Raw genomic sequence first — 27,419 nt, 5'->3', positions numbered from 1 at the left:
GACCTAAATGTCAGGGGTATATTTCGGAAGTTTGTAACAGATATGAAAATTGGCCTTGAAGTGAGAACAGAGTCCAACTACCTAGGAATTGGTGAGAACATTTCCAATGGACAATTGCCCAGGATGTGGAACCTTCCAAAAGTTACCAACTCTGAGTTAGTCGGGAACCTCAGCGTGTTCCAAGTGATTTTCCTGCAAACATTTAAGGATGACAACTTTATTCTAACTCCTGGCTAACTTTAAAGATGACTCCCCCAATTCAAACTTGATCCTAAATTCTCACAGGACCCATCCTGATTTGATCCGATCATCTCTCACCAAACACACACACTCCCCCAAACCACTCCAGCTCAACCATGTGCCAACCCAACCCCTCACCACATTATATCATTCCCCCTCCCCACCTACCTCCCTACCACCCACCCACACAGAATGGGGAGCAGAGAAATTCTGTGTAAGGTTTGTGATCCACAGCACTTATCTTCAGTGAGATAGGAGGAGAGGAGTGGAGTTACACAGACCCTCAGCCAAAAGGGTTTTCAGGCATTGGAAACATTTCAGGTAGATTTTGCTGATTTTGAGATCCAATGATTGGACCAGCAGCAGGTAAATGGAATTGAGATTCAAATCACCCATCAAATATCAGATGGAGGAAAAAACTCGAGGGACTGAATGGCCTCTTCTGGAATTAGTGGATTTTATATAAATGTTTCTATGTCAATGGTGTCATCCTGCACAACAGAACACTATTACATTCTATCAAACAATATTATATTCTATCAAATTGTTATTAATATTCTATCAAACATATTGTTGAATGTCTTTTTGTTTTGCAATTATAAAAACTATGGACTGCAAAGAGAAAGAACTGACTTTTATCAAAAACAAAACAGGGATTTACCAGGATGGCTGCATTATTCTAAATAAGGACCCTGATAGTTATTGTGAATTTTGTTTTTGTGGCTGTGGGCTCCTGCAATGTGCAGATGATCAGGAGCTGAGGAATTGTTTCCAAGTGAAGCTGATTGTTTCTCAGCTAACTGAGCAGGTTGGAACTGGAAACAAGGTATAGAGACACAGATATTGAATGAGAAAGGCACAGCATTGATAATATTTAAAGTACTGAAAGATCATTTCTGTAATATCACTTTACTAAATGCAACATTAAAATATCAAACGGGAACTTTTTAAATAACAAGTTTCCTACTTTATTAAAATAATACCAAAATATACATTTAACATTCCAATCCCTGTTTGTGAATACACTGACGTCATATTTAACAACTTTACATGAAAAGAAATAATTTTTAACCTTTAAAGAATATCTTTCTTAAAATGGGACTATGTATTCTTTTATTTTCTTATTTTATTCCAGTTTTCTTCTTTGGATGATCACCTGTCACTAGAATTGATAAGGATGCTTTATGGTCATTTTGGACTGAAAGGGATTTGGGATTTACAAAGGACGGTGGTCACCCCAGAGCAATTTGGTTGCATTGTAGACATTAAATACTACCACCTTTGAGGTCTCAACAACATAAGACACTCATTCCTCTTTCAACTTTCACTTCATTCTTTCCAGTAAGTCTTGACAATTGCTAACAACATACATGGTGGTCTAAGAGTATTAGGCTTTTTTGTTTTGTTTTATAAAAACTGTCCAAGACATTTTGCCCCCCTCAAAAAATGTAAAGTTGGCTGTTCAATGAATGAGGTTTTTTTTTAAGTTAAGCTATGTAATTTCAAAATTGGAAGAATATTTGAGTTCCACTTTAGAGTGAGAATCTGAACGGAATCACATATTTCTCAGAGTGTCTCTCAAATGTCTTTTCTTGTCTCCCACATGCTTCATCTTCATTCAGTACTGGGAGATGGAGCCATTGTGGTAATGCCAATGTACAATGTTGTGAGGGCATGGGTTCAAATCTCACTATCGCAGTTGGTGGAATTCAAATTCAATTAATAAATTGGGAATTGAAAGTTAATTTCAATAAGAGTGACCATGAAACCATTGTCAATTGTTGAAAAAACTCATTGGGTTTACTAATGTCCTTTAGGGCAGGAAACTTGCTGTCCTTATCTGGTCTGGCCTACATGTGACCTCAAACCTTTAACAATATAGGTGGCTCTTGATTGCCATCTGAAATGACAATCATTCAAGGAAACTAGAGATTAGCCTTGCCAGTGACAACCATGTCCCATGAAATAATAACAAAATGAGTCTGCATTCCATCCAGTATCCTTGGCAAGATCTGAACCATTCACTCTACTCAGGGAGTCAGGGTTGAATGAGATCTACCTTGGTAGACACAAACATGAGCAATTACCTGCCAATGGAAACATGAGAAGATCTCCCCAACCAGAAGTCTGGAGGAGCTGACCATTAAAGCAACAGTTAGTCTAAATGTGGCTTCACAATAAAAACCCTTATCCCGTAACATTTAACAAATCCATAAACAAGGTTCAACTAATTTATTACAAAGAAATAACAGACTAAATGAATATAATTTACAGTAACATATGTTCCAAAATTCATTCACTTAAGCTATACGAATCAAATGTTAAAATATTCTCTGATAATGTGTGTAACTGGGGACATTCTCTGCATAAAATATACTTTAAACAAACTTGTTATTCCCATTATATTCTCCTATATTAGAAATGAGGAGAGAAGCAGAAGAGATTGTAGAATGATAAAAGGATGACAATGAACAATTGGAATATGAAATTTGACCATTGGTAACTTACAAGCTGGTGCCTCTCTACACTTTCCTTTTTACAGGTTGTCTATTTTGTTGTATTTATTTTTTGGTCACTTAACCTTGCCCAATAGCCAGGCAAGAAATCTTCCAAACTATCCCTGTAACTGTCAGAAAAGGTGATAGTTATCAGCAGGAGGGTAGTTGATTCACTACCTCTCCCTCCTTCCCTTTTTGAACACACAAAGCCTTTGACATCTACCTATCATGATGGCCTAATAGTGGGGAATCTCAGACACAAGTCTGCAAGCTTCTGCTCCAATGTGCTGCGTCTCCATATAGCCTGCCACTCCCTGATGCTTTTTATAGCTCTCAACAGCAATGCATTCTGAAGGGAAGGCATTTTTCTTGCTAGTTAATACACTGAAACCACCATCCAATTTTGCTCACTTCAACAACCACAGCAATTGTTCTTTTTGATGCAACATTGAGAAAATGATTTGTGTAAACGTCCGTTTGTAAAAGTGTAAATTCTCTCCCTCATAACATTTAACAGCAACCCTCATGCATAGGTACAGGGAATCAGTTGCAACAATAAAATTACATAGCTGGTGTCCGATTAGACAGTACTAAGCTGGTAGCAAAAAGATTAATGATTTCAGTTGTATTAAATTTTCAATTGAAATTATAGCGTTTTGGAAATGGGTTTCTGTCAATGTCCCTGCAGTAAGTTGATCATTGGCAGGTAATAGAAAGATGTTTAAAGTTTGTCACAAAAGTTTATCTCAATAACTTGGCCAATGACTGAAGACAAAATGTCCAATCCTACTGCAATTTATACACATCTCACATATGATGTAAACAACATCGTGGATGTGCCAGAGCTGAGTAATTGTGATAAAATTGACACACTCTGCTTAAAGCAAGAGATTTATTTTTGTTCAGAATTTAATATTGATGGGATGAACTGAAGCAAATCCAGGGAGTTTGTGTGGATAATATCAATCCAATTGGACTATTTCTGTACAGTAAATACTTGAGTAATGTAGTATTAATAAAGACTGATATTGCGGACCAAGAGGTCTCTGTCTTGGTTTTGATGTCTTTGAGTTCACGATGTGGAAATGCAAGTCCTATATTTTATTGTAAGCATCTTATAGCTCTCCAAACCTGGAATGACAGTACAACAGCATTCCATGATTTTTTTGTCATCTCCTTAGAATTAATAGCCGCAGTACTCAGCTTTCTCTCCAAACCATCAGAGATTACGCATGGTGTCTGCGGTTTCGATTCTTCTTCATCTCCTGCACGTGCTTCCACTTCCCGGCCGCTCTGTTCTTTTGCCGCCGCCTCTCCCGGTACCAGAGCTGCTCACAGTAATCATCCACCGTGAAACTGGGGCTGCTCAGCAGCTGCACATAATCCTTGTATCTCAACCGAGACTCCGAGACATAATCCCTGCCCTTACCCTCCTCATCCTCGGCCTTCTGTGCACTCTCCATCTGCTCATTCTCTATCACTTTCAAATTCAGTTTCATGATAGTGTGAGTAAATGTCTGCTCCTGAGCTCTGCAGAAGTAAGAGCCGGCATCTTTTCTCTGCACACTCCGAATCAAAAGGCCATGTTCTGTCTTGATGATCCTCTCATCAGTTTTTATCTATGAGGCAAAAATCAAACAGGAAATGTATCAAACAATTGGAACCATGGAGCATGGTGTGACAATGCTATGGCTTTAAGAGGTGTACTTTGTTTTTTTTTGCAAAAAGGTTTTAAGTCAGAGGGTGACCAGATATCTATTAAAAACTCAAAGTAAACAGCTTGTGAGGCCTTTGTTTTTTTTTAATTTGGAAAAATAGAAGCAGCCTGAATGGGTGTGGTTAAGCTCCCACAGAAGCAGGATTTTTAGTTTTAGCTTTCAGCAGTTGTTGCTGGGGTCTGAGCTGGGTTTGGTAGCTGTAGTACATCTCTCATTGCTACACTGTCTCAGAGCTTTCTGCAGCTGGAATTGCACGTGAGACAATCTGTTTTTCTGAATTTGCCTTTGTCAAGGGGGTGTTTATGGAATGTTACACTATTGGAACTGTTAATTGGTATGAGTTACTGTACCTATTGTCTTGTTAAACACTTTGATAGAGTCACAGTTCAGCCAATTATTTTCTCTTATTTTTATTTCATCCGTATTTTAACTAGTGTAAAATTAAAATGTGTTTTGCTTAGAGTCGAATAATTTGACCAATCAAATTACTTCAGGAACGCAACACCTTATACTTATCTTTAAAATCAGAGAAAGTTAGGGTCTAGGCTATCTTCTGAATATATTTAAAAGGGGGTTTTGTCTGGTCCATAACAACAGGAAGAGGCTTGGTGGCCCTTTGTGCTCACTCTGTGCCTTATAATTGAATAAAACAATCCATGACTGATGTTGAAGCAATTTAACCAGTTGAATAAATATTTCTTTCAAGATATTCAGAGAACAAATGCACAAAACTAAGTGCATCATTCATTTTGAAAGTAATTAAGCTGTTGTGGCTTATTGAAGAAATGGCTGGAACATTTTAAAGACTATACACAAGGGCAATCAGAAGAGGAAGTCAGTTTAATTTCCCATTCAAGACAAGACGTGGTAGAGCTTCAGTGCAGTTTTCCCAATTGTAATAATTTCCAACAGGGTTTGGCAGAAATGTAAATCAAAAGATGTAATCCCTTTTCCACTAAATTCAGAGAAAAAGTGGCAATTGGTAACAGATATCACAATGCAGTTAGTTCACCCTGACTTCAATCCCAGCTGTGGGGGTCACATCAATCTTCATTTAGAACACTCTAACACAATCAGAATTTAATTAAATCCAATTGAAATTACCTGATAATAAATAATTAAAAAACATCCTTGGTTAGACGTGCTGTGAAGAAGGTTCAAGTCCCTCCTGTACCAGCGTAATATCTCAACTGGTTGGAATAAAAATATCTAAAACATTATTGACAGCACCACAAGAAAACTAACGATCAATTCTTCCCTTTTGTTCTAGCATTGAAAACATCCAAGATGATAAAGTTGGGAGGATAAAGCCAATCACATTTTTTAGATTCTTCCACACTTAACAGATTGGAGCTCCCAACAAATATCTGAGAGCTCCTGCATTTGTGTTGTGACAGTGTGGAGTACACGAGGAGATACTCAAATCCACTAAGCATGGAGAACTCAGGCACATGTCGTGACAGAGCAAGAGCGAAACGGTATCCAACAATGGGGAGGTGGTGGTGAACAACTGGGAATGTCACAAGGCTAGACATCCGGAGCTATTGCTCAAGGACATTGGCTTCAAATTGCACCAAGGCAGATCATGAGACTGGAAATCCATAAAAATCTGGTAACCCTGTAGCAATTGCCATAAAAAACCATCTGATTCACTCATGTCCTTGAGCAAAACTGTCACCTTTACCCAGGCTGACCTGCAACTGTCTGCAAAGCCAGAACAATCTGATTGACTCCTGTCTGTCCTCTGAGATGACCAAGCAAGGCAGCCAGGGTTACATCAGTACTGCTGCAAAGTCAAAAGAAAGCACTGAGACTGACCATACCACTCAGTACCAACACCGAATTCCAAAGTAACAGTGTTAACCCCAGTCCTGCCAGCCCAGCTACATTGTCTGTATTAAAAACCAGGGGCTTGTGTTAAATTGGGAAACCTGTCAAAACAGTAACCTGTTCCTAATCTTTCTTCTTTTTAATTTCAAAAATATATGTTATTCATAAAAATATTTGTATATACATACACAGTCACTAAAGCAATTCAGTTCTGTACAGTAGCAAATGAAGTAACCAATGAACATTGGAATTTGATGCTACCCTGCCAACAAACCAATGGCATTCCTTACTTGTCCAAGACTATATTTACATGTTTTTGTATTCAATAACTGAACAGACACCCCCGCCCCCCCCACCAAGACCTAACCCATCATCTCATTGCATCATCCTAATTTATGGTCAGAGTGAGAAGTCAGCCCAGACCTTGTCAGCACTCTGGGGTGGAGCTAAAGGGTCTCGTGCCAGTATTTTAAAGAATATGAGTATTTCCCTCATGTTAGGGCAGATGTTTTGCCCTCGATCAGCAACATTAAATGAGATTATCAGGTTAGAATTCCACCGCTGTTTAAAAATTGGCTCCAGCATTGCTCACCTAACAACAGCATCGGTACTTTAATTGCACTTGATTGGCTGGAAGGTACTTTGGATATTCTAAAATTATAAGAATCTCTATAAAGATGTAAATCTGTTATCATCATTCACTGTGATACTATTAGATCACTGGTGTGTTAGTGATGGTCTCTGTACAACTGTAGCCATGGTATTGTGTTGAATGAGGGACAGAAACATTATTCAGTCCAAGAAATGTTCCTTTTTTGTGTGTATCTCGCTCTTCAAAGCCAGTTCATTGCCGTCTTTTCCTGGGGCCAACAGACAGAGCTGCACATCAAAAATGCTGAGCTCAGCATGTCATTACCAGTTCCATGCAGAGTCTGGTCTTCCTGGAGCAGCCTGTGGCAGTTTGTAGCACAGTGGTAGTGTCCCAATGTTTGAGCCAGGAGGCCTGTATTCAATTCCAGCTGCTCCAGAGGTGTGCAATAATGTCTCTGAAGAGGTTGATTAGGAAACTATATGGCTACAAGAGGCACAGAGAATGCTGGAGAAACTCAGCAGGTCTGGCTGCATTCTGTGGAGAGACAATCAGAGTTAACATTCTAAGTCCTGTACGGCTCTCCCTCAGAACAGTGTCAGGCTTGGCTGGCCTTACAGATTTCCAAGAGGTGCGTGGGGGGAGGGGGGAGGGGTGGGTGGGTGCAGTACAGCAGGTTGTATAAGCGTAAATGAACAGAGATGAGAAGGTGTGACTCTGTGTCTGGGGAGTTGGCTGGGGTTGAGGGGATTTGTAAACTTGTTTAAAACAATTCAATAAAGTGACTGCTCTATAAGAAAGGAAGGGAAATCTTGGCAATTTATTCAGAATCCTTTACAATTCTCTTGTGTCAAAAGCTTAGAATAAATCTGTATTTGATTAATGTAGAGCCAGAATAAATAATTATAATGAGGAAAGCACAGATGTGTTTCCTAATCTTCACAATCTCATTCACACAGGACAGCAGGCATGCTGAATAATTGGGAATGTTCTCTCTCTGAGACTGAAGTTGGCCACAGGGAGCATTAACTCACATTAAAGGTCAAGCATGAAGCTTCCCAAACCATATGATAACACGCTGAATTTGTACAAGGTAAAAGATACAGAGTGATGGCACCAGGTTAGGTCATTGCTCCCCATTCCTTTCTAATGGTCTGTTTAGAGAGTTCCTTCATGACAAATTAATCATCATGTCATTGCCCCTTTACCACGGCTAAAATGATTCAGCTGTCTGGTGAGAACATAGTGCCATCAAAGCATTCTTCACTCCCACAGTCTGGTCCTAATGGATAGAACATTTAACAGAAGCTGACAGTGCAAGATTCATCTATACAAACACTTGCTTGAGTTTGTGCTCAAAGAGGTTATGTCTAAAACAGTGACCAGGACAGTGTACTTTGCACATTTCAGCCCAGTCTAGTATGGCCACAGTTAGAACTGTGTGGAACAAATGCTACTTGCCTCTTGTTAATTGTTCATTTAAGATGCAATTGGCTGCATTAGATACTGCTGAACAACACCATGATCTTACAGCATCAGATTCTGCACAATCATTAATTGCATTTACAAAGACCACATGAATACTTTGGCTCCCAAATTACTGTCAGCACATCCTAACCGCCATTTAAACAGAGGTATTGTGACCCTGATATTGAGCAAGGTACCCAATTAGTGCTTTAACATAATTCATTTTCCAAACTGAACGCAAAATGTTGCTTGTTGAAGTCATACCTGGCACAAAGGAAGATGGCCATGGTTGTTGAAGGTCAGTCATCTCAGCTAGAGGACATTTCTGTAAGACTTCCTCAGGGGGGTGTCTTAGGCCCAACCATCTTCAGCTGCTTCATGAATTACCTTCCCTCCATCATAAGGTCAGAAATGGGGATTTTCACTGATGATTGCACAATATTCAGCACCATTTGTGACTCCCCAGATACTGAGACAGTCCGTATTCAAATGCAGGAAGATCTGGACAAATCCATGTTTGAGCTGACAAGTGGTAAGGAACATTTGTGCCACACAAGTGTCAGGCAATGACCAAAGAGAGAATCTAACAATTGCCCCTTAGCATTCATGGTATTACTATCACAGAAAACCTTACTGTTAATCTCCTGGATGTTACCAATGATCAGAAACTGAACTGGACTAGCCATATAAATACTATAATGACAAGAGTGGGGAATACTGCAGTGAGCAACTTTTCTCCTGACTCTTCAGTGTCTGTCCACAATGTACAAGACCCTGGTCAGGAGTGTGATAGAATACTCCTCACTTGCATAGCTAAGTACAACTCCAACAACAGTCAGGAAGTTTGACAACATCAAGGCCAAAGGTCATTGAGTGGAAACAACAATCACCGCTTTCAGCACCCACTCCATCTACCAATGCTCAGTAGCAGGAGTGTGTACCATCCACCAAGATGCACTGCGGCAGCTCCCCAGAAGAACTTTCAAAACTCATGACTACCATGGGGTATATGGGAACAGCACCGCCTGCAGGTTCCCCTCCAGGCCACTCATCATCCTGGAGTTCCCTCCCTAAGGGCATTGTGGGTCTACCTATAGCACATGGACTACAGCAGTTAAAGGAGACAACGCATTGTCACCTTCATAAGGACAACTAGGGATGGGCAATATAATTCTAGTCCAGCCAGTGAGACTCATATTAAAAATAACAGAAACAAAAACAGAAAATGTTGGAAAACCCCAACAAGTCTGGCATCATCTGATAGAGTCAGAGACAGAGACAGAGACAAAGAGAGAGAGACAGAGATTTAGACAGAGACAAAGAGACAAAGACAGAGAGATCATTATTCCAGGCCCAACAAGTGATTCTGGCCGAACACATCAACTCCCCCACCCCCAAGGACATGCAAGTCCTGGGTCTCCTCCACCGCCAAATCCTAGCCACCCAACGCCTGGAGGAAGAACACCTCATCTTCCACCTTGGGATCCCCCCAACCACACAGAATCAATGCCATTTTCACCAGTTTCCTCATTTCCTCTCCACCTACCTCATCCCAGATCTAACCCTCCAACTCGCCATTGCCCTCTTGACCTGTCCTACCTGCCCATCTTCCATTGGCCCATCTGCTTCACCCTCCGCTCCAATCCATCACCATTACCCCCCACCAGCATCTACTTATCGCATTCCCAGCTACCATCCCCCCCACCAGCTCCACCCCACACTCTATTTATCTCTCAGTCCCCTTCCTCTCATCTCCACCCCTCCAACCCACATTCCTGTTGAAGGGCTTATGCCTAAAACATCGACACTCCTGCTACTCAGATGCTGCCTGACCGGCTTTGTTTTTCCAGTGCCACACTTTTTGATGTGATTCTAGACTCAAAGCAAAAATCTCAGTCACTGACAGATATGCTCCCTGCCTTTGTAATTCATGTTTGAAGATCCAGCAATCTTCAAGTTTAAAACTGTCTCATTTGTACCCCAGCTTCATCTAATCCTGATGAAACCCACAGGAGGACTTGTGGACTTGGAGGGCTGAATGGCCTGCTTCCACACTGTAGAGATTCTATGATTTCCCATTTTCACTCACCCCTGGGACACTGAGGGTGTAAATTGTAGTCACTCAGTACCATTGTTCCAGGTTACAATTATTAAAGTCAGCTGCATGCGATCTGGGCAGGAGAATCCGCAGAAAGACCATATCACAATCTTGAACATCAGCAGATATTTTTCAGGACAGAATGCCACCAACATAGCCATTTAAAATAATCCCCTTGAGGTAATAACTGAGGTGTTATATTAACCAGATTTCAATGTGGTATTATGTGAATGATATTTCATATGATTCAAGACATGGGTAGCCCCACTGCCCTATTAACTATTTAACAGCAGAGTCAAAACAAATATTAAACATTCAAATATCTGTAAATCATGACATAATCATCCAGTGAGAATAGATTCAAACCAGCATTGCCAATGTTCAATAAAACCAGGAGACCCTCGAACCCTGATCAGCTGGGATACTGAAAGAGACTGCTAAATCCAAAACGCCAATTCGCTCTTCGCAATATCATTAAATTCAGACTGGAGCGTGGAGTAAAATGTCATTCACTGCAGAATCATTCAATACCACTGATTTCCAATTTGTTTCTGAATAATTTAACAAAAGAAAAGATCTTTTAACCAACCCTTGAAAATTGCAAAGAGAAAGATACATTTGGAAAGTCGGGTGAAAATAACTATGAGAACGTTGATGTTATTTTCGTGCCCTTTTATCACGAAGAGTTCCTACAGTGGAAATGAAGGTAAACTAAAGCAAATAGAGGAGGGTGGGGGGGGGCAGGGCGAGGTGGGTGGGTGGGTGGGTGGGGTGGGGAAGGCTGAGGATTCCTTCCTGTGAATGTTTAAATGTAGAAATATGTCCCAGGCAGTCAAAATGTCAAGTCTGTAATTAAACAATGCAGCAGTGTGCAGGGTGTCCCATCACATTGTAAATACCAGGTTATGTCAGTAACAGCCATCCTGCAGGGAACCTCTGGACCCACTGGCCTACCAGTTGACCTGCTGACAAATGTAACTTCACAAGAGATCCTGCTTAGTCATAGCTGCCCATTTGATCGGAAACTGGATGCAAATGGTAGGCTGGAAAGTTAGGAGCAAACAATATGCTGCTCACCCAATCACTTCCAGTGATGTTTCTGTTTCTCCTCGCCTTCACTCCATCCTTTTGGAATCATTAATTGGTCCCAGGACTCCCATTTATTGATGCACAAACCTTCACAGAGGGTCTCTCGTTATTGCCACAACATTTAAAGATGTAAAGTCAGAAGGTCATTAAACTAGGAACAGTAATGACCTTGCATACAAATGGTCAATTACTCCAGTCATGTTTGTGTTCAATATTTGGTGATCTATGTTGCTGAAGGTGAGTATTGTCAGTTCTGTCCAAAGAGATAGAGACTACCTTTTGCCTGTGGTTTATTGGTCAACCTGGATCAGGTCCGGTAGAGGAGAAACACTTAGAACATAGAACATAGAACATAGAAGAATACAGCGCAGTACAGGCCCTTCAGCCCTCGATGTTGCGCCGATCAAAGCCCACCTAACCTACACTAACCCACTATCCTCCATATACCTATCCAATGCCCGCTTAAATACCCATAAAGAGGGAGAGTCCACTACTGCTACTGGCAGGGCATTCCATGAACTTACGACTCGCTGAGTGAAGAACCTACCCCTAACATCAGTCCTATATCTACCCCCCCTTAATTTAAAGCTATGCCCCCTTGTAATAGCTGACTCCATACGTGGAAAAAGGTTCTCACTGTCAACCCTATCTAACCCCCTAATCATCTTGTACACCTCTATCAAATCACCCCTAAACCTTCTTTTCTCCAATGAAAACAACCCCAAGTGCCTCAGCCTTTCCTCATAGGATTTTCCTACCATACCAGGCAACATCCTGGTAAACTTCCTCTGCACCCGTTCCAGTGCCTCCACATCCTTCCTATAGTATGGCGACCAAAACTGCACACAATATTCCAGATGCGGCCGCACCAGAGTCTTATACAACTGCAGCATGACCTCAGGACTCCGGAACTCAATTCCTCTACCAATAAAAGCCAGTACGCCATATGCCTTCTTCACTGCACTATTTACCTGGGTGGCAACTTTCAGAGATCTGTGTACATGGACACCAAGATCCCTCTGCTCTTCCACACTACCAAGTAGTCTACCATTAGCACAGTAATCCATCTTTTTATTACTCTTACCAAAGTGAATCACTTCACACTTAGCTACATTGAACTCCATTTGCCACCTTTCTGCCCAGCTCTGCAGCTTCTCTATATCCCGCTGTAACCTGCCATATCCTTCCTCACTGTCTACAACTCCTCCGACTTTCGTATCATCCGCAAACTTGCTCACCCAACCTTCTAACCCTTCCTCCAGGTCATTTATAAAAATGACAAACAGCAATGGTCCCAAAACAGATCCTTGCGGAACACCGCTAGTGACGGCACTCCAAGATGAACCTTTGCCATCAACTACTACCCTCTGTCTTCTTCCGGAGAGCCAATTCCTAATCCAAACCTCCAACTCACCCTCAATGCCATATCTCTGTATTTTCTGCAGTAGCCTACCATGGGGGACCTTATCAAACGCCTTACTAAAATCCATATATACCACATCTACCGCTTTCCCCTCATCTACCTCCTTAGTCACCTTCTCAAAGAATTCAATAAGGTTTGTGAGGCACGACCTGCCCTTCACAAAACCATGCTGACTATCCTTGATCACATCATTCTTATCCAGATGTGCATAAATCCTATCCCTTACAATTCTCTCTAAGACTTTGCCCACAACAGAAGTGAGACTCACTGGCCTATAGTTACTAGGATTATCCCTACTCCCCTTCTTGAACAAGGGAACCACGTTTGCTAGCCTCCAGTCCTCTGGCACTACTCCTGTCGACAAAGAGGACACAAAAATCAAGGCCAATGGCTCTGCAATCTCCTCCCTTGCTTCCCAGAGAATCCTGGGATAAATGCCATCAGGCCCAGGGGACTTATCTATTTTCACCCTTGCCAGAATTTCCAACACCTCTTCTCTACATATCTCAAAGCCATCCATTCTACTTATTCGTGCCTCAGTATTCATATCGACAACAATGTCCTGTTCCTGAGTGAATACTGATGAAAAGTATTCATTCAGCGCCTCCCCAATCTCTTCAGCCTCCACACGCAACTTCCCATTACTATCCTTGATTGGACCTATTCCTTCCCTAGTCATTCTTTTATTCCTAACATACCTATAGAAAGCCTTAGGGTTTTCCCTAATCCTACCAACTAAGCACCTTTCATGTCCCCTCCTTGCTGCTCTTAGCTCTCTCTTCAGGTCCTTCCGGGCTACCTTATAACTCTCAATTGCCCCTATTGAACCTTCACGCCTCATCTTTACAAAGGCCGCCCTCTTCCATTTAACAAGGGATTCCAACTCCTTATTAAACCACGGCTCCCTCACACGACCCTTTCCTCCCTGCCTGATAGGTACGTACTTATCAACGACACTCAATAGTTGCTCCTTGAACAAGTTCCACATATCAATTACGCTCTTGCCTTGGAATCTACTTTTCCAATCCACACATCCTAAGTCATGCCTCAACGCATCATAATTTCCCTGCCCCCAGCTATAACTCTTGCCCTGTAGTACACACTTATCCCTCTCCATCACTAGAGTAAAAATCACCGAATTGTGGTCACTGTCCCCAAAGTGCTCACCTACCCCTAGTTCTAATACCTGGCCTGGTTCGTTACCCAGAACCAAATCCAGTATGGCCTCACCTCTTGTTGGCTTATCTACATATTGTGTCAGGAAACTCTCCTGCACACATTGCACAAACACTGACCCATCTAACGAACTTGAGCTATAGCTTTCCCAATCAATATCAGGAAAGTTAAAGTCTCCCATAACAATCACCCTATTACTGTCACTCTTCTCCTGAATCATCTTCGCAATCCTTTCTTCAACGATTCTAGGACTATTAGGAGGCCTGTAAAAGACTCCTAACTGGGTGACCTCACCTCTCCTATTCCTAACCTCAACCCAAACTACCTCAGATGGCAAATCTTCGTCCATCTTCCTTTCCACCGCTGTAATACTATCTTTGACAAGCAAAGCCACACCCCCCCCTCTTTTGCCCCCACCTCTGACCCTACTAAAACATTTAAACCCTGGAACCTGCAACAGCCAATCCTGTCCCTGATCTAGCCACGTCTCCGTAATAGCCACAACATCGAAGTCCCAGGTACCAACCCACGCTGCGAGTTCACCTACCTTATTTCGTATACTTCTGGCATTAAAGTATACACACTTCAAGCCACTCTTCTGTTTACAGGCACCCTCCTTTAAGATTGATGCCATATTCCTAACCTATGATGCCATATTCCTAACTTCCTTTCTTTGTCTCAGGGTACCAATTTCCTAATACGACCACCCCCGCTCCCCCCCTCTCCCGCTCCTCCCCTCCCTCCCCTACTTGGCCTCTGGGCAAATTAGCAATTTGGTGCTTTAGTTGACAAATTGTAGTTTGAGACCATAGACAGGTTGTTGTTGTGATCAGTTCAGACTGCCCATACTCACTGTCCTCAACGTAGGCATCAGAGCAAATACACTTTTTATCTAATTTCTCTCTCCTGAATCAAAGCCATATGTCTGACCTAAATGCACCATGTCCATTGCAAGCCCAGAAGCCCCTACATACTCTGCAGTTAATGAATACAGTGCAGCCATGCCATGTTATGTTTAACTGTATTATATTTCTACATCTTACATTATGTCCTCGAGGACTTAGTGCTAGGAAATTGATCCCTCCTCAGTGAATATTTTTCTCCCAAATCCAAATGAATTAAATGGAGGGTTTGAGCTATAAGAAGCAGCTGGATAGGCTGGGATTTTTTTCATTGGAGCATAGCAAGTTGAGGAGTGATTAGATTCCTTGCAGTGTGGAAACAGGCCCTTCGGCCCAACTAGTCCCCACCAACCCTCCGAAGAGTAACCCACCTAGATCATTTCCCTCTGACTAATGCACCTAACACTATGTGCAATTTAGCATGGCCAATTCACCTGACCTGCACATCTTTGGATTGTGGGAGGAAACCGGAGCACCCGGAGGAAACCCATGCAGACACTGGGAGAATATACAAACTCCACACAGACATTCACCTGAGGCTGGGATCGAACCTGGGTCCCTGGCGCTGTGAGGCAGCAGTGCTAACCACTGAGCCACTGTGCTACCCATAATGGTAAAAATCACACAACACCAGGTTATAGTCCAACAGGTTTAATTGGAAGCACTCTAGCTTTTGGAGCGGCACTCCTTCATCACCTGATGAAGGAGCGTCGCTCCGAAAGCTAGTGTGCTTCCAATTAAACCTGTTGGACTATAACCTGGTGTTGTGTGATTTTTAACTTTGTACACTCCAGTCCAACACCGGCATCTCCAAATCATGACCCATAATGGTGACCTTCTTAAGGTTTAGAAAATCATGAGGGGCATAGATAAGATGAATGACAAGGGTCTTTTCCCTTGGGTTGGGGAAGTTCAAAACTAGGGCACCTGTTTGAATGTGAGAGGAGCAAGATTTTAAAATGCCACGAGGGGAAACCTTTTTTACACAGAGAATAGTTCACATGTAGAATTAATTGCCGGTGGATACAGGTACAGTTAAAACATTTAAAAGACATTTGGAACAGTACATGAACAAGAAATGTTAGAAGGATATGGGCCAAACACAGGCAAGTGGGACTAGTTTAGTTTGGGAACATGGTCGACATGGACGGTCTGTTTCTGTGCTGTATGACTCTAAACTTAACTCGGCTTTCATGAGCTAACAAAGAGTGAGCTTATTAATTACTACATAAACATAAAAAGAATTACTAACGTATACAAAGAGGCTAGAAATAAGAGGTGTCCAAAAAGATAAGCAAAGTCAGAAAATTACTGAAGGATCAAAGAGATAATTGCAACAGTTGTAGTGGTGATTATTGGGAGTGGTAATGAGTTCCAGTGTCTAGAATGAGTGAACCTTTTTGTTGTCCTATTTCCTTTTGTCTGACTTGTTAGCTCAATGACATCTAGCACTCAGAGTGAAAGTGTTCCTCGACTTGCAACAAAGGGATTACCAGAAGATGATTCTTTGACAGTGACCTTCATAGCAAGCCAGCGGTCAAACCCAGGCAAGTACCTAGAGGTATATTAGCTCACCCACACTCCCGAAACCCCCAATCCAACTACCTCTCAGTCCCACTAACACACTCCAGCAGAGTTCAGACTAGCTTTTTATCCCTTGTCCTTGTGATATCTTCAAAGGGAACAGCACAAAAGTTACTGCAGTTTACGACATAACCTTCAGGGAATGGCACACTGTTCAGTAGGCATTTGTAAGCCCATTGTCATCTTTGTATTGATGAGAGATCACTGTCCGATCTATTATGACTTGCCTCTTCCCCCTTTGAATGGTTGTTATTTGAAATCTGACATTCCATGGGTCTCTCTTACACACACACACACACACACACACACACACACGTTTCTCTCCAGACATCCACTTGATTTACATCTGCAAGAATTTTTGGTTGCATCGGCCCATGTTTAATGAAACATATTTTGGAATTACAGGCTAAAAATATTCACAACACTCCAAGGTTCTGACTGTGGTCTGGGCAAATTGTATTTTGCTCAGTCCTGTACTGAGATCAGTTGAAAACCAGACAATTACTGTTGTGTTGCTGGGTCAGTGTGGAGTTTGGTTTATCTGAACTGTCATTAATTCTCCCTTCTGGAGAGTGACAAGAGTTCTGTGGCTTGTTCCCCTCAAAAGTTGTCTTTGAGACTGTTAAGTAATGCTTTATAGTTAGGAAACCTTTGTTGGAAAGTGTTAAAGTTACAAACCTCACAAACACCACCAATCCCAATTAAATAAAAACATAATCTGTTTTAAACTTGCAAAGTTCTGGGCAATTTGCATTCAAATGAGAAAAACAAAACAGCTTCATACTGAGTGTGGTCTGAATCAGAATCTAATAATGATCTGATCACATTCATCGCTGTGGTGAATGGCCACACTGACAGTGAAGCCTCAACCCCAAATTTCCAGATTCCCTCCAGGAATAACTTTGCCGCTCCACCTTTTATTAAGTTCTTAAAGCCTATCTCTTTGACTAATTAAATGCACTTCAAGGTTTTAGTACTTAAGATTTATTATATCATAAATATTAAATCATTCAATATTTTTGCCTTATCCCCAACTTCTTCTGTACCTGACTTGTGGTTTAGAATGTGACATTGCTCTCAAAGACAATGTAATGTTTTATTAATTTGCTTAAAAAGCAGTTGAAACATTAATTTCCTGGAATCTTTATTACTGTAATCGATGTCATTCCTATGGACAAAAATATCAGTCATTTTTATATGGCTCTTGTTTTATCACTTCGATGCTGTATGCAATGAGCCAACTAATTATCAATTTTCTTCAGATCCCTGCTAACCCTCGCACATGAACATCATTTAAAGTTAGCACATTGTCACAAAATCACTCTTGCCCACTTGTACCAATACGTGTGTTAATGTGCAATGTTACAGGAACGCTGGACGACCCAAGCAGTATTGAAAATGTCAGTTTCTTTGAAACACACAGTAAAGGAGGAGAATTTTGATGCACCAATGGGCAACATTAATACATTACAGGAGATTCTGAAATATTTCCACTTAATTAAATGCTAAATTATTACTGGAGGAATAAGGTTTGAAAATCCTGAATATTCATTAGAAAATAGCAATGTCAAAGAGTGTTATTAAATAAATCATAAAAACTATATTGCAAACTGTTTAGTAGTTAGTTTTAATTACCTCACAAAAATAATTACCTCATACAAAATTTCAGAGATTATTTTGTGGAATTATCATATGAAGCCTTCAGTTAGGAGTAATGTTGAAAGTCTAAACCTGGAAGAACTAGCCCTCTTTGATTGGTGGACAGTGCCCAGAAATTCTAACCTATGACCACTTCCATCTGAAAGGACAAGGACAGCAGATATATAGGAACACCAACAAGTTCCCTTCCAAGACACTCACCATAACGACTTGGAAAACTATCACCATTCCTTCACTGTCACTGGGGGCAAAATCCTATAAAAACCTTCTTAATAGAATCATGAGTGGCACCTTCTCAAGGGCATTTAGCAATGGTCAACAAATGCTGGCCTCGGGCAGCACGGTGCTCAGTGGTTAGCACTGCTGCCTCACAGTGCCAGAGATCTGGGTTCGATTCCAGCCTCAGGCGACTGCCTGTGTAGAGGTTGCACATTCTCCCAGTGTCTGCATGGGTTCCCTCTGGGTGCGCCAGTGTCCTCTCACAGTCCAAAGATGTGCAGGCTAGGTGGGTTAGCCATGGAAAATGTGGGGTTACACGGATGGAGTTGGGGCGGGGGTGAGGTGCTGTTCGGAGAGTCAGTGCAGAGTAGATAGGCCGGATGTCCTCTTGAGATGCAATCACATCCAATGAATAAACTAAATACAGGCAAAAGTCAATTTTCTAAGAACAGAAATGGATTTTAGGCAAGTTCTGTTTTCTGAATCCTTTGTGAAGGTCATTCTTCTCTGCCTGAAACATTGAGCAGACCCAAAAATTCCACAAGCAAATTGTCAATTGGAGCATTGAAACTTGACAATCAGTAACAGCTCTGACCTTTGCTACAGCACTGAAGTTCAAAATGATCTGATGAAGAAGACAGCAACTCCCTGGCTATTAATCACAACAGACTTACTCGTCTGCACCCGTCACGCTTACAGCTTGTTTAAGAGTGAAAGATGTTTATCATGCTTTGAAAGGTTTCAACTTGATTGTCCAAAAACTAAGAGCCATTCTATGAGATGTATCTTCAGACATTCTTTTTCCTGTCTGTAAACATTTGAAGAACAAGTGAAAAATGTTGCACAAACAGAATAATGAGTCTGCAGCCCTGTGTCTCTCAATGCCTTTGTAGGATAGTATTTAGTTTGCGTGACACACTGTCCAATACAGCCTTGGGTAATTTCTTTTTTAATTTCAACATTGACGGTCTGAGACTTTCTGCAGTGTCCAGGTAACTTTGATGTCACAGCACCTGTCTTTGTTTTAGCATTCTTTCCAACAACTTTCAGGTGTTGCTGTGTGAGGAGAGGGGCCTGTTTCCGTCAGCACCAGAAGATGGATGTGAGGCTGGGGTGAAGTTCACCAATTTCTTTAGGCACTCCTTATTGTTCCTTTCTTCCACCCTTCACCCACACTGTCTGCTGCGTTCACTAGGAAATTCAGTACAAGTTGGAATTTATCTTAATTATTATTTGTAGTGTATAGGTGGCATAATAAAATGTCCAAACTGTTTAGATGCTTGGTCAGGTAGGGCAGTTCATGATATTGCCGTCCAATTCCATTGGGTCAGTAAGGGTCAATGACTGAAAGGTACCCATGGTCCGTGATTAGGAAGTCAGCAGCCATTCAGCAGATGTCTGGTGCACTCTGCTACACCAACAATCTGCAGAGGACAATTGCACAGTCTGTAGGTGTGCCTCACCATTCACTGCAAATCAATGGCCCCCCACCCACCCACCCATAGCAATGACCAGGTGAATAGCTTCTCATTGGGCTGGTCACTGTTCACCACCCTGAGGCACGGACTGACCAGTTGATGGTTGGTCATGAACTTCAGATTAATCTTCCGCTGATGAGTCACTGGAGAAGTGCCTCTTAGATAAAGAATCATAGAATCCCTACAGTGCAGGTAGAGGTTATTTTGCCCTCCAACTCTGCACCAACCCTCCAAAGAGAACTTTTACCCTATCCCTGTCACCCCACATTGGCTAACCCACTGAGCCTGCACATCCCTGGGCACTCTGGATAATTTAGCATGGTCAATCCACCCTAACCTGCACATCTTTGGAGTGTGGGAGGAAACTGGAGCACCCACACAGACACGGGGAGAATGTTTCCAACTCCACACAGACAGTCACCCGAGACTAGAATTGAACCCGGGTTCCTGGTGCTGTGAGGCAGCAGTGCGAAGTCTAAAAATGACACTTGGGACACTGCCTGGATTTTCTTTGGGAATGTTTGCTGCAACATAATGTTAGGGGGCCAGGGATTTCAAAGGATTGGTCTGTAGTCAGCCCAGCATGTACTGATGCGAGAGTCTCTGTGCAATCAGGAGCTGAGCATTTTATTATATTGCACTCTCTGCTAGGGAGCTGTAAATAAAGTGTGTTCAGTAATGACTGTCTGCTGCCGAGCATGTGTCACAAAACATTTAGTATGATACAAAACATCTGTAATGCTTGATTTAAGTGTTTTACTGACTGTAGTGGTAATAGTGGACCAATGATGTTAAGTCCCAAGTTAATACCCTGAAGCTAAGGTTTACATCCTAACACAGTTAACTTCAATTTATTAATCAGGAAATGAAACATTGTTTTGTTTTGTTTTAATTTTTTCATGGAATGTGTCTGTTGCTGGTTGGACCAGTATTTACTACCTGTCCCCAGTCGCTCCTAGTGGTAAGTTGCCTTCTTGAACTGATGCACTCTAGTCTCATTCATAGTGACAATAAACCAATCATCATTTGATGTCAAAACGCATGTTTAGGGAATGAAATCTGCCATCCTTTACCCAGCCTGGTTCACATGTGACTCCAGACCCACAGCATTATTGTCATTCTGTTGATTATCTGTTGCAAGACTCACTTTTAGGGTATTTAGGGTTGGGCCTTGCCTCTGATACTTCCACATTGTGAAAGAATAATATTATAATTTAATGAATGGAGAACAACTATTCCACTGAACCTGTTGGGTGGGATATGGGACTGAGTGTCATGTGGTAGTCCTGGAGAATCTCTTTAACATGGGGGCCATCTTCATTTCACTAAATCCATGAGATTCCCAAGCACTAACTCTTTTGGTCAGTGTATTCATGAACTTGGAGGATAATGTGTGAATTTCTAATTCAGACAATAAGAGAAGTAAAGCAAAACATAAGTTTGATTTTGAAGTGATCTTTCAAGAGGATTGGAAAACAATTATCTCCCAAATAAAAATAACAGCTAGACACACAAGACGTCCACAGCACAAAATGACAATGTGTCCTAAAGACGGGTCACTGGACTCGAGACTTTAACTGAATTTTCTCTGCACAGATATTGCCAGATGTGTTGAGTTTCTCCATTTATTTCTGTGTCAGATTTCCAGCATCCATAGTTGTTTATTTTATTATGGTAACATGTTGACTGTTTTACTGCATTGTGATTTAGAATCCTGAAGTCATACAGAAACAGACTCTTCGGTTCAACTCGTTCATGCTGACCAGGCATCCCAATCTAATCTAGTCCCATTTGCCAGCACTTGACCCATAGCCCTCTAAACCCTTCCTATTTTTATACCCCATCCAGATGCCATAAAATGTTGTAATTGCACCTACCTCCACCATTTCATCTGGCAGCTCATTTCATAGATGCACCACCCTCAGGCCATTTTCAAACCTTGCCCCACTCACCTTAAACCTCTACCCTCTAGTTTTGAAATCCTCCACTCTGGGAGAAAGACCTTGGCTATTCACCCTACCCATGTCCCTCATGAATAAACCTCTATAAGGTCACTCCTCAGCCTCCAATGCTCCAGGTTGCTTAGAATAGGCAAGTGATACATGGTAACTCCTACAAGTATGTCCATTAACACGCCTCCCTGTAGTTTGATTCAAGCCACCACCAATTAAAATAAGAATTTCTCCAAATTCTCTGAGGAAGCCAAAGTGGTTCTTCTTATTGAACACAATGAAGGAGATTGACTTAGTAAATGAAGAATTCTTCTTTTATCTGATGGAGGAATGCACAAGTAAAAGGATAGGGGGTTTTCATTTCACAATTCCAACTAACTTGATTAAACACGAGTCTAGGCAAGGCTTCATTAGGGGAACACTGCAATGCAGCCTGTAGAATCTGTAAGTGCAGAGTACATTTTGATCTTTCTCAAGACAATTCAGTACTTACTGGGTCACAAGGGTTTGGTGGAATATGGAATAAATGACATTTAAGATTTCAAGGAGCTAACAATAGTAAAACAGAATCAAAATAACTGTTCCAGTATTTTTGCATCTGAATCAATCTAACTTGAATCGACTGAGGTTTTTTTTTCAATTATTGAATTTCCATTCTGTTGATAAGTGCTAAACAAGAAATGCTGTTTTATTTTCTCTCCATAACTTCATGAGATATTTCTGGATCAGAAAGAACTCCCTGATATTACCCTCACAATATATCTGAGCAACTTTCAAACTCCCTTCAGTTTCCTCTACTTTATACCTGTTGGGTTTTTTTTTACAAGAAACAGGTTAGTACAAGTTAGTTGTTCATTCTGACAGCAACATTTCACTGTAAAGCTGTACTGACATCTCCCTCCTCCTATCTTCACGATAAAGCTAACTATATCAAATGTCACTTTCATAAACGTACACAAGTACATCATGAGTAATAAGAGTTTCTTTAATTCTCACTAGATATATACATTTATATATATATTTCTATATATTTGACAAATCATTTCCAAATTACTGAATGAAAATGTAAATTGTACAGTGAATGTAATTGGCGTGTGTTGGCATTCATTGTCAGCTAATGATGTAACCAAATTCCATCCCATGATGTACCAATGAATAGCTGCAGCAGATCTGATTGCCCTAGGCCTGAAAGATTGAAGGCTTCTCCCTGGGTGCTCTGGTTTCCTCCCACAACCCAAAGATGAATTGACCGTGCTAAATTGCCCGTAGTGTTAGGTGCATTCATCAGCGGTAAATATAGGGTGGGGAATGGGTCTGGGTGGGTTACTCTTTGGAGGGTCGGTGTGGACTTGTTGGGCCAAAGGGTCTGTTTCCATATTGTGGGGAATCTAACCATCCACAACATGCCCCTGTATACTATGTAACAATAGAATCCAGGGGATCTCAATTTATCTCTGGGAACATACTGACATCATCAGATGGTCTTTTCACTGTGGCTGAGATAACACAGCATTTTTTAGTAAAGTTTTCACTGACCTTAATAAAACATTTCCTAAATTTAGAGTTTTCAAATTAGCAGCGTACATTCCCCTTTGGAGTGTTTGAAAAAGATCACAATGTGATCCAGGGCAGCAACAGAATATATTTTTAAGGAACGAGAGGACTGTGTTCAGGTCTGGCTCGTAAACCTCAGCTCTGCATATTACACACTCCCTGTTGATCTTGTGGATTTACCATCATACACTCACTGCTGCTGGGCTCTTAATCTTAACATCACCAGTCTTTGCTTTCAGACTACATTCCAATATCTTTCATTGTTTAACAATCAGAAACCAATGTTTATAAGGATGGCCTACTTTCAAACAGCAAGCTGTCGACAATTTTTCGCATTCCCAGTTTTGGAGTTTATGCATTGTCCTCCTTAAAATTTTAGTTTTGCAATACTCCTGCATTCCTTAAACCCCTCTGTAAGAACAAGGTTGATAGTCACAGGGTTCTGTCCAACTCTGCTGTGACCTGAGGTGGTCAGGAGGAGATTGCTAGTGCTTTCCAACTTCTGATGGGAACATTGAAATGAATGACTTGCTGGATGACACATTTGTGATTATAAGCCTTTAATTGCAGAAGACAGGTGACAGTGGAGTGACCAAACAGAGATCATGAGAAGGTTAATGGTGTAGTTATTGAGAAGATGTTTCAGATTGCAGGTGATCTCCTAACTAAGGCCAGAATATAATGGTCCAGGTATGAGTGAGGAACTGAAATCACCACTGGGTTTCCAAGTTCTGTATTTCTAGCAGTGAATTCCTATTGTAGCTTTCTCAGACACAAACAGCACACCAAGTGGGCAGAGTGAGTGGGGCAAGTGGATAGACTGGTTACATGTGTGAGCTGGCAGCTGGGTAAGGTGGCAGGTGGATAGGAGGTATGTGGGTAGTGTGATGAGGTCAGGTCAGGTTGACTCAGAGCAGTAGGCAGCACTGGACAGTGGAAAGGTTTCGAGGGAGGAGCCAGATGATGGAGGGACTTCGAGGGAGGAGCTGGACCATGGAGGGGTTTCGAAGGAGGAGCTGGACGATGAAGGAATTTTGAGGGAGGAGTCAGACGATGGAGGGGTTTTGAGGGAGGAGTTGGGCAAGGGAGGAGGTTCGAGGGTGGAGTCGGGCGATGGAGGGGTTTCGAGAGAGGAGTCAGGTAATGGAGGGATTCGAGGGAGGAATTGAGTGATGGATGGGTTTCGAGAGAGTGTCAGGTGATGGAGGAGTTGCGAAAGAGTGTTGAGCAGTGCAGGGATTTCTGGGGGATTCAGGGAGCTCAGGTGTCAAGATGTCGACGGTAGGTGGGGCTAGTTTGGAGGGTGAGAATGGAGGAGAATCATTCGGTTGGGACGGGGGGAATTGGTCAGGCTGGGGGAAGAGGTGAAAGGTGTTGTGAGGTAGGTTAAGGGTAGAGTCTGGGGTGGACTATATAGCAGTACAGTTACCTTGGAGTTTGACCAGGATATCTGTGCATAACATTTTCTGGGTAATTGTCCAATTAGAACTGTTGAAATCTTCCAACTCTAACATATGCTTTCTCAGTTTGCAGGGATCAGGGCACGGCCTATTAAACTCTCCTGGTAACACTCCCAGAGTCCGTGTTTGAGACTTCCACAGGGTCTCTATGTGTACCTTGTGTCTATCCTTTAGATAGTCAGGGTCTGGAAGATCTGAACAAACAGAACAACAAGTAAATCCAACCAGCAATTCAGGAGAAGCTCCTTTCTCCTGGGAGTGGTGAGGGTGTAGGCACAGCAATCAGAGGGGAAGCTCAGGGGGTGAAAGGAATTGATGGACCTGCTGACAGTGCTCTTGTGGAGTATACACACTGAGCTGGGTCTGTTGGGTCAGCTTGCCCATTTCTGTCCTGTAACCACCAGGTTAACCAGGTTCCTGGCCAATTATCAAGCAACAGACAGTGCTGTTCCCATGGATGCACAACCTTCATAAAGTCATAGAGTTGTACAGGACAGAAACAGATCCTTCGACCAAGTTGTTCATGCCGAGGGGATGGGGCGTGGTTCAAATAGTTAAAGAAATGCAAATGGAAGTTTATAAATTGAGGAATATACAAGTGAAGAGATCATGTTAAGACTTTGTAAATGATGGGTTAGGCCTGAGATGGAGCACTGTAGACATAGTAAGAACAACAGTGAAATCTTTTGAAGAAATACAGAGGGGATGAGGGATTTTGATGACATGGGGAGGGTGGAAAATATCAGACCGTTCTAAGTAGAACAGAGGTGAGCTAATTTAGGTTGTTAAAAAGTTTGAATTAAAAAGATTGAGAAGAAGTGACTCAACAACGAGAGTGTGGATTTAAAACCACTGACGAAAGAGGAAAATTAGAGCACTGGGAATTTTCAAGATCTGGAATGCTCCATCTGAAAAGGTGGAACTTAATCCAATAAATTATTTTCAAAGAGAGTTGGAGAAATTCTCGAACGTGGGAAACTCACAATATTTCTGGACAAAAGCAGGAATGGGAGATTAAACTCAGTGATTTTTAGAAAATCCATGACAGGGTGATTGGGTGGAATGTTCTTCTGGGCTGTCTGTTTTGTTGATTCTATGTTGACATCAAAACTGTTTAAACTCTGAGACTGTAACGTTGGGAACTAACAGAACAAAACCTTTATCCATCCAACACTACAGCGTATCTATTCTATCGACTGTGATTGAAAGACTCAACAGTTCATCATTTCCAGCCTTTTCTTTACATCGTAGTCAATGGGGTACGGGTAAACCTTTACCGAAATTTGGAAAGGGACCCAAGAGGAGTGCAAAGCATTTTCTCTCTGCACGAGAATAGCTGCAGGAATCTGAGGCTCACAGATTCAGAATGATTTACTCAATATTCATTGATTTGATCTGTAGGGTAAACAAATGGTACAAAATATAGCCATGCAGTTCCAGCCCTGAGCATCTTTTGTATACTTTGCTGTCATGATATGATGATTAATTATCACCTAATAAATGATATTGAGTGAACGCTTTCCCAATTAAGTATTGGGAAGGTGAAAGTTCACCTCGTCCAGTCCAACAACCCAACAAGATATCAGCATTGGTCTAATTTCTTGAACATCCACCAATATAACTGCAGCATTATTAATGGTCTTCAGTTGTCTGGGCCTTAAACCCTGGAACTCCTTCATGCAAATCTTTCCCTTCCAACCCACTTTCCTCCTTTAACATGCAGATTAAAACCTACCTTTTTGATCAAGATTTTGATTATCTGCCTGAATATGCGTGGCATTACAGACAATGAATTAGCAGGTATAGTTAATTATTAGGGGGCAGAGAGAGGGGTTATATGGGTGCTTTTCTGAGTGCCAATCACTGGCTAGTGGCGTGCCTCAGGGATCAGTGTCAGGAATGCAATTATTTTCAATTTCAATAGATGATTTGGAGTTGGAGAACCATGTACAGTGTGTTAAAGTTTGCGGATGACACTAAGATGAGTGGCAGAGCGAAGTGTGCAGAGGACTATGAAACGTTGCAGCAGGACATAGATAGTTTAAGTGAGTGGGCAAAGGTCTGGCAGATGGAGTACAATGTTAATAAATGTGAAGTCATCCATTTTGCTCAGAATAACTGTCAAAAGGACTATTACTTGAATGGTAAAAAGTTGCAGCAGGCTGCTGTGCAGAGGGACCTGGGTGTCCTTGTGTATGAATCACAGAGGGTTGTTCTCCAGGTGCAGCAGGTAATTAAGAAGGCAAATAGAATTTCATCCTTCATTGCTAAAGGGATTGAATTTAAAAGCAGAAGGTTATGCTGTACAGGGTGCTGGTGAGGCCACCCCTGGAGTACTGTGTGCAGTTTGGGTCTCCTTACTTGAGAAAGGATGTACTGGCACTGGAGGGGGTGCAGAGAAGGTTCATTATGTTGATTCTGAATTTAAGGAGGTTGGCTTATGAGGAGAGACTGAGTAGACTGGGATGATATTCATTGGAATT

At 41.7% G+C, this 27,419-nt stretch overlaps 1 protein-coding gene across 8 annotated transcripts in view; it reads right to left on the bottom strand.

The window, feature by feature from the left end:
• Positions 1 to 1,184: 1,184 nt before the first annotated feature.
• The window catches only part of sema3d (sema domain, immunoglobulin domain (Ig), short basic domain, secreted, (semaphorin) 3D), a 361,202-nt gene continuing 334,967 nt past the window's right edge, over positions 1,185 to 27,419 (bottom strand). For all 8 annotated transcript variants that reach the window (XM_072563088.1, XM_072563095.1, XM_072563087.1 and 5 more), the window contains one exon: positions 1,185 to 4,357. In XM_072563088.1, coding sequence (XP_072419189.1) covers positions 3,965 to 4,357 — 393 coding nt within the window. In that variant the 3' untranslated portion in view covers positions 1,185 to 3,964. The remainder of the gene's footprint in view (positions 4,358 to 27,419) is intronic.

Source organism: Chiloscyllium punctatum, chromosome 44 (genome assembly GCF_047496795.1).
Source record: "Chiloscyllium punctatum isolate Juve2018m chromosome 44, sChiPun1.3, whole genome shotgun sequence".
Classification (NCBI taxonomy): Eukaryota; Metazoa; Chordata; class Chondrichthyes; order Orectolobiformes; family Hemiscylliidae; genus Chiloscyllium; species Chiloscyllium punctatum.
The sequence above is the reverse complement of the archived record's forward strand: the minus strand, read 5'-3'. Positions and strand labels throughout refer to the sequence as shown.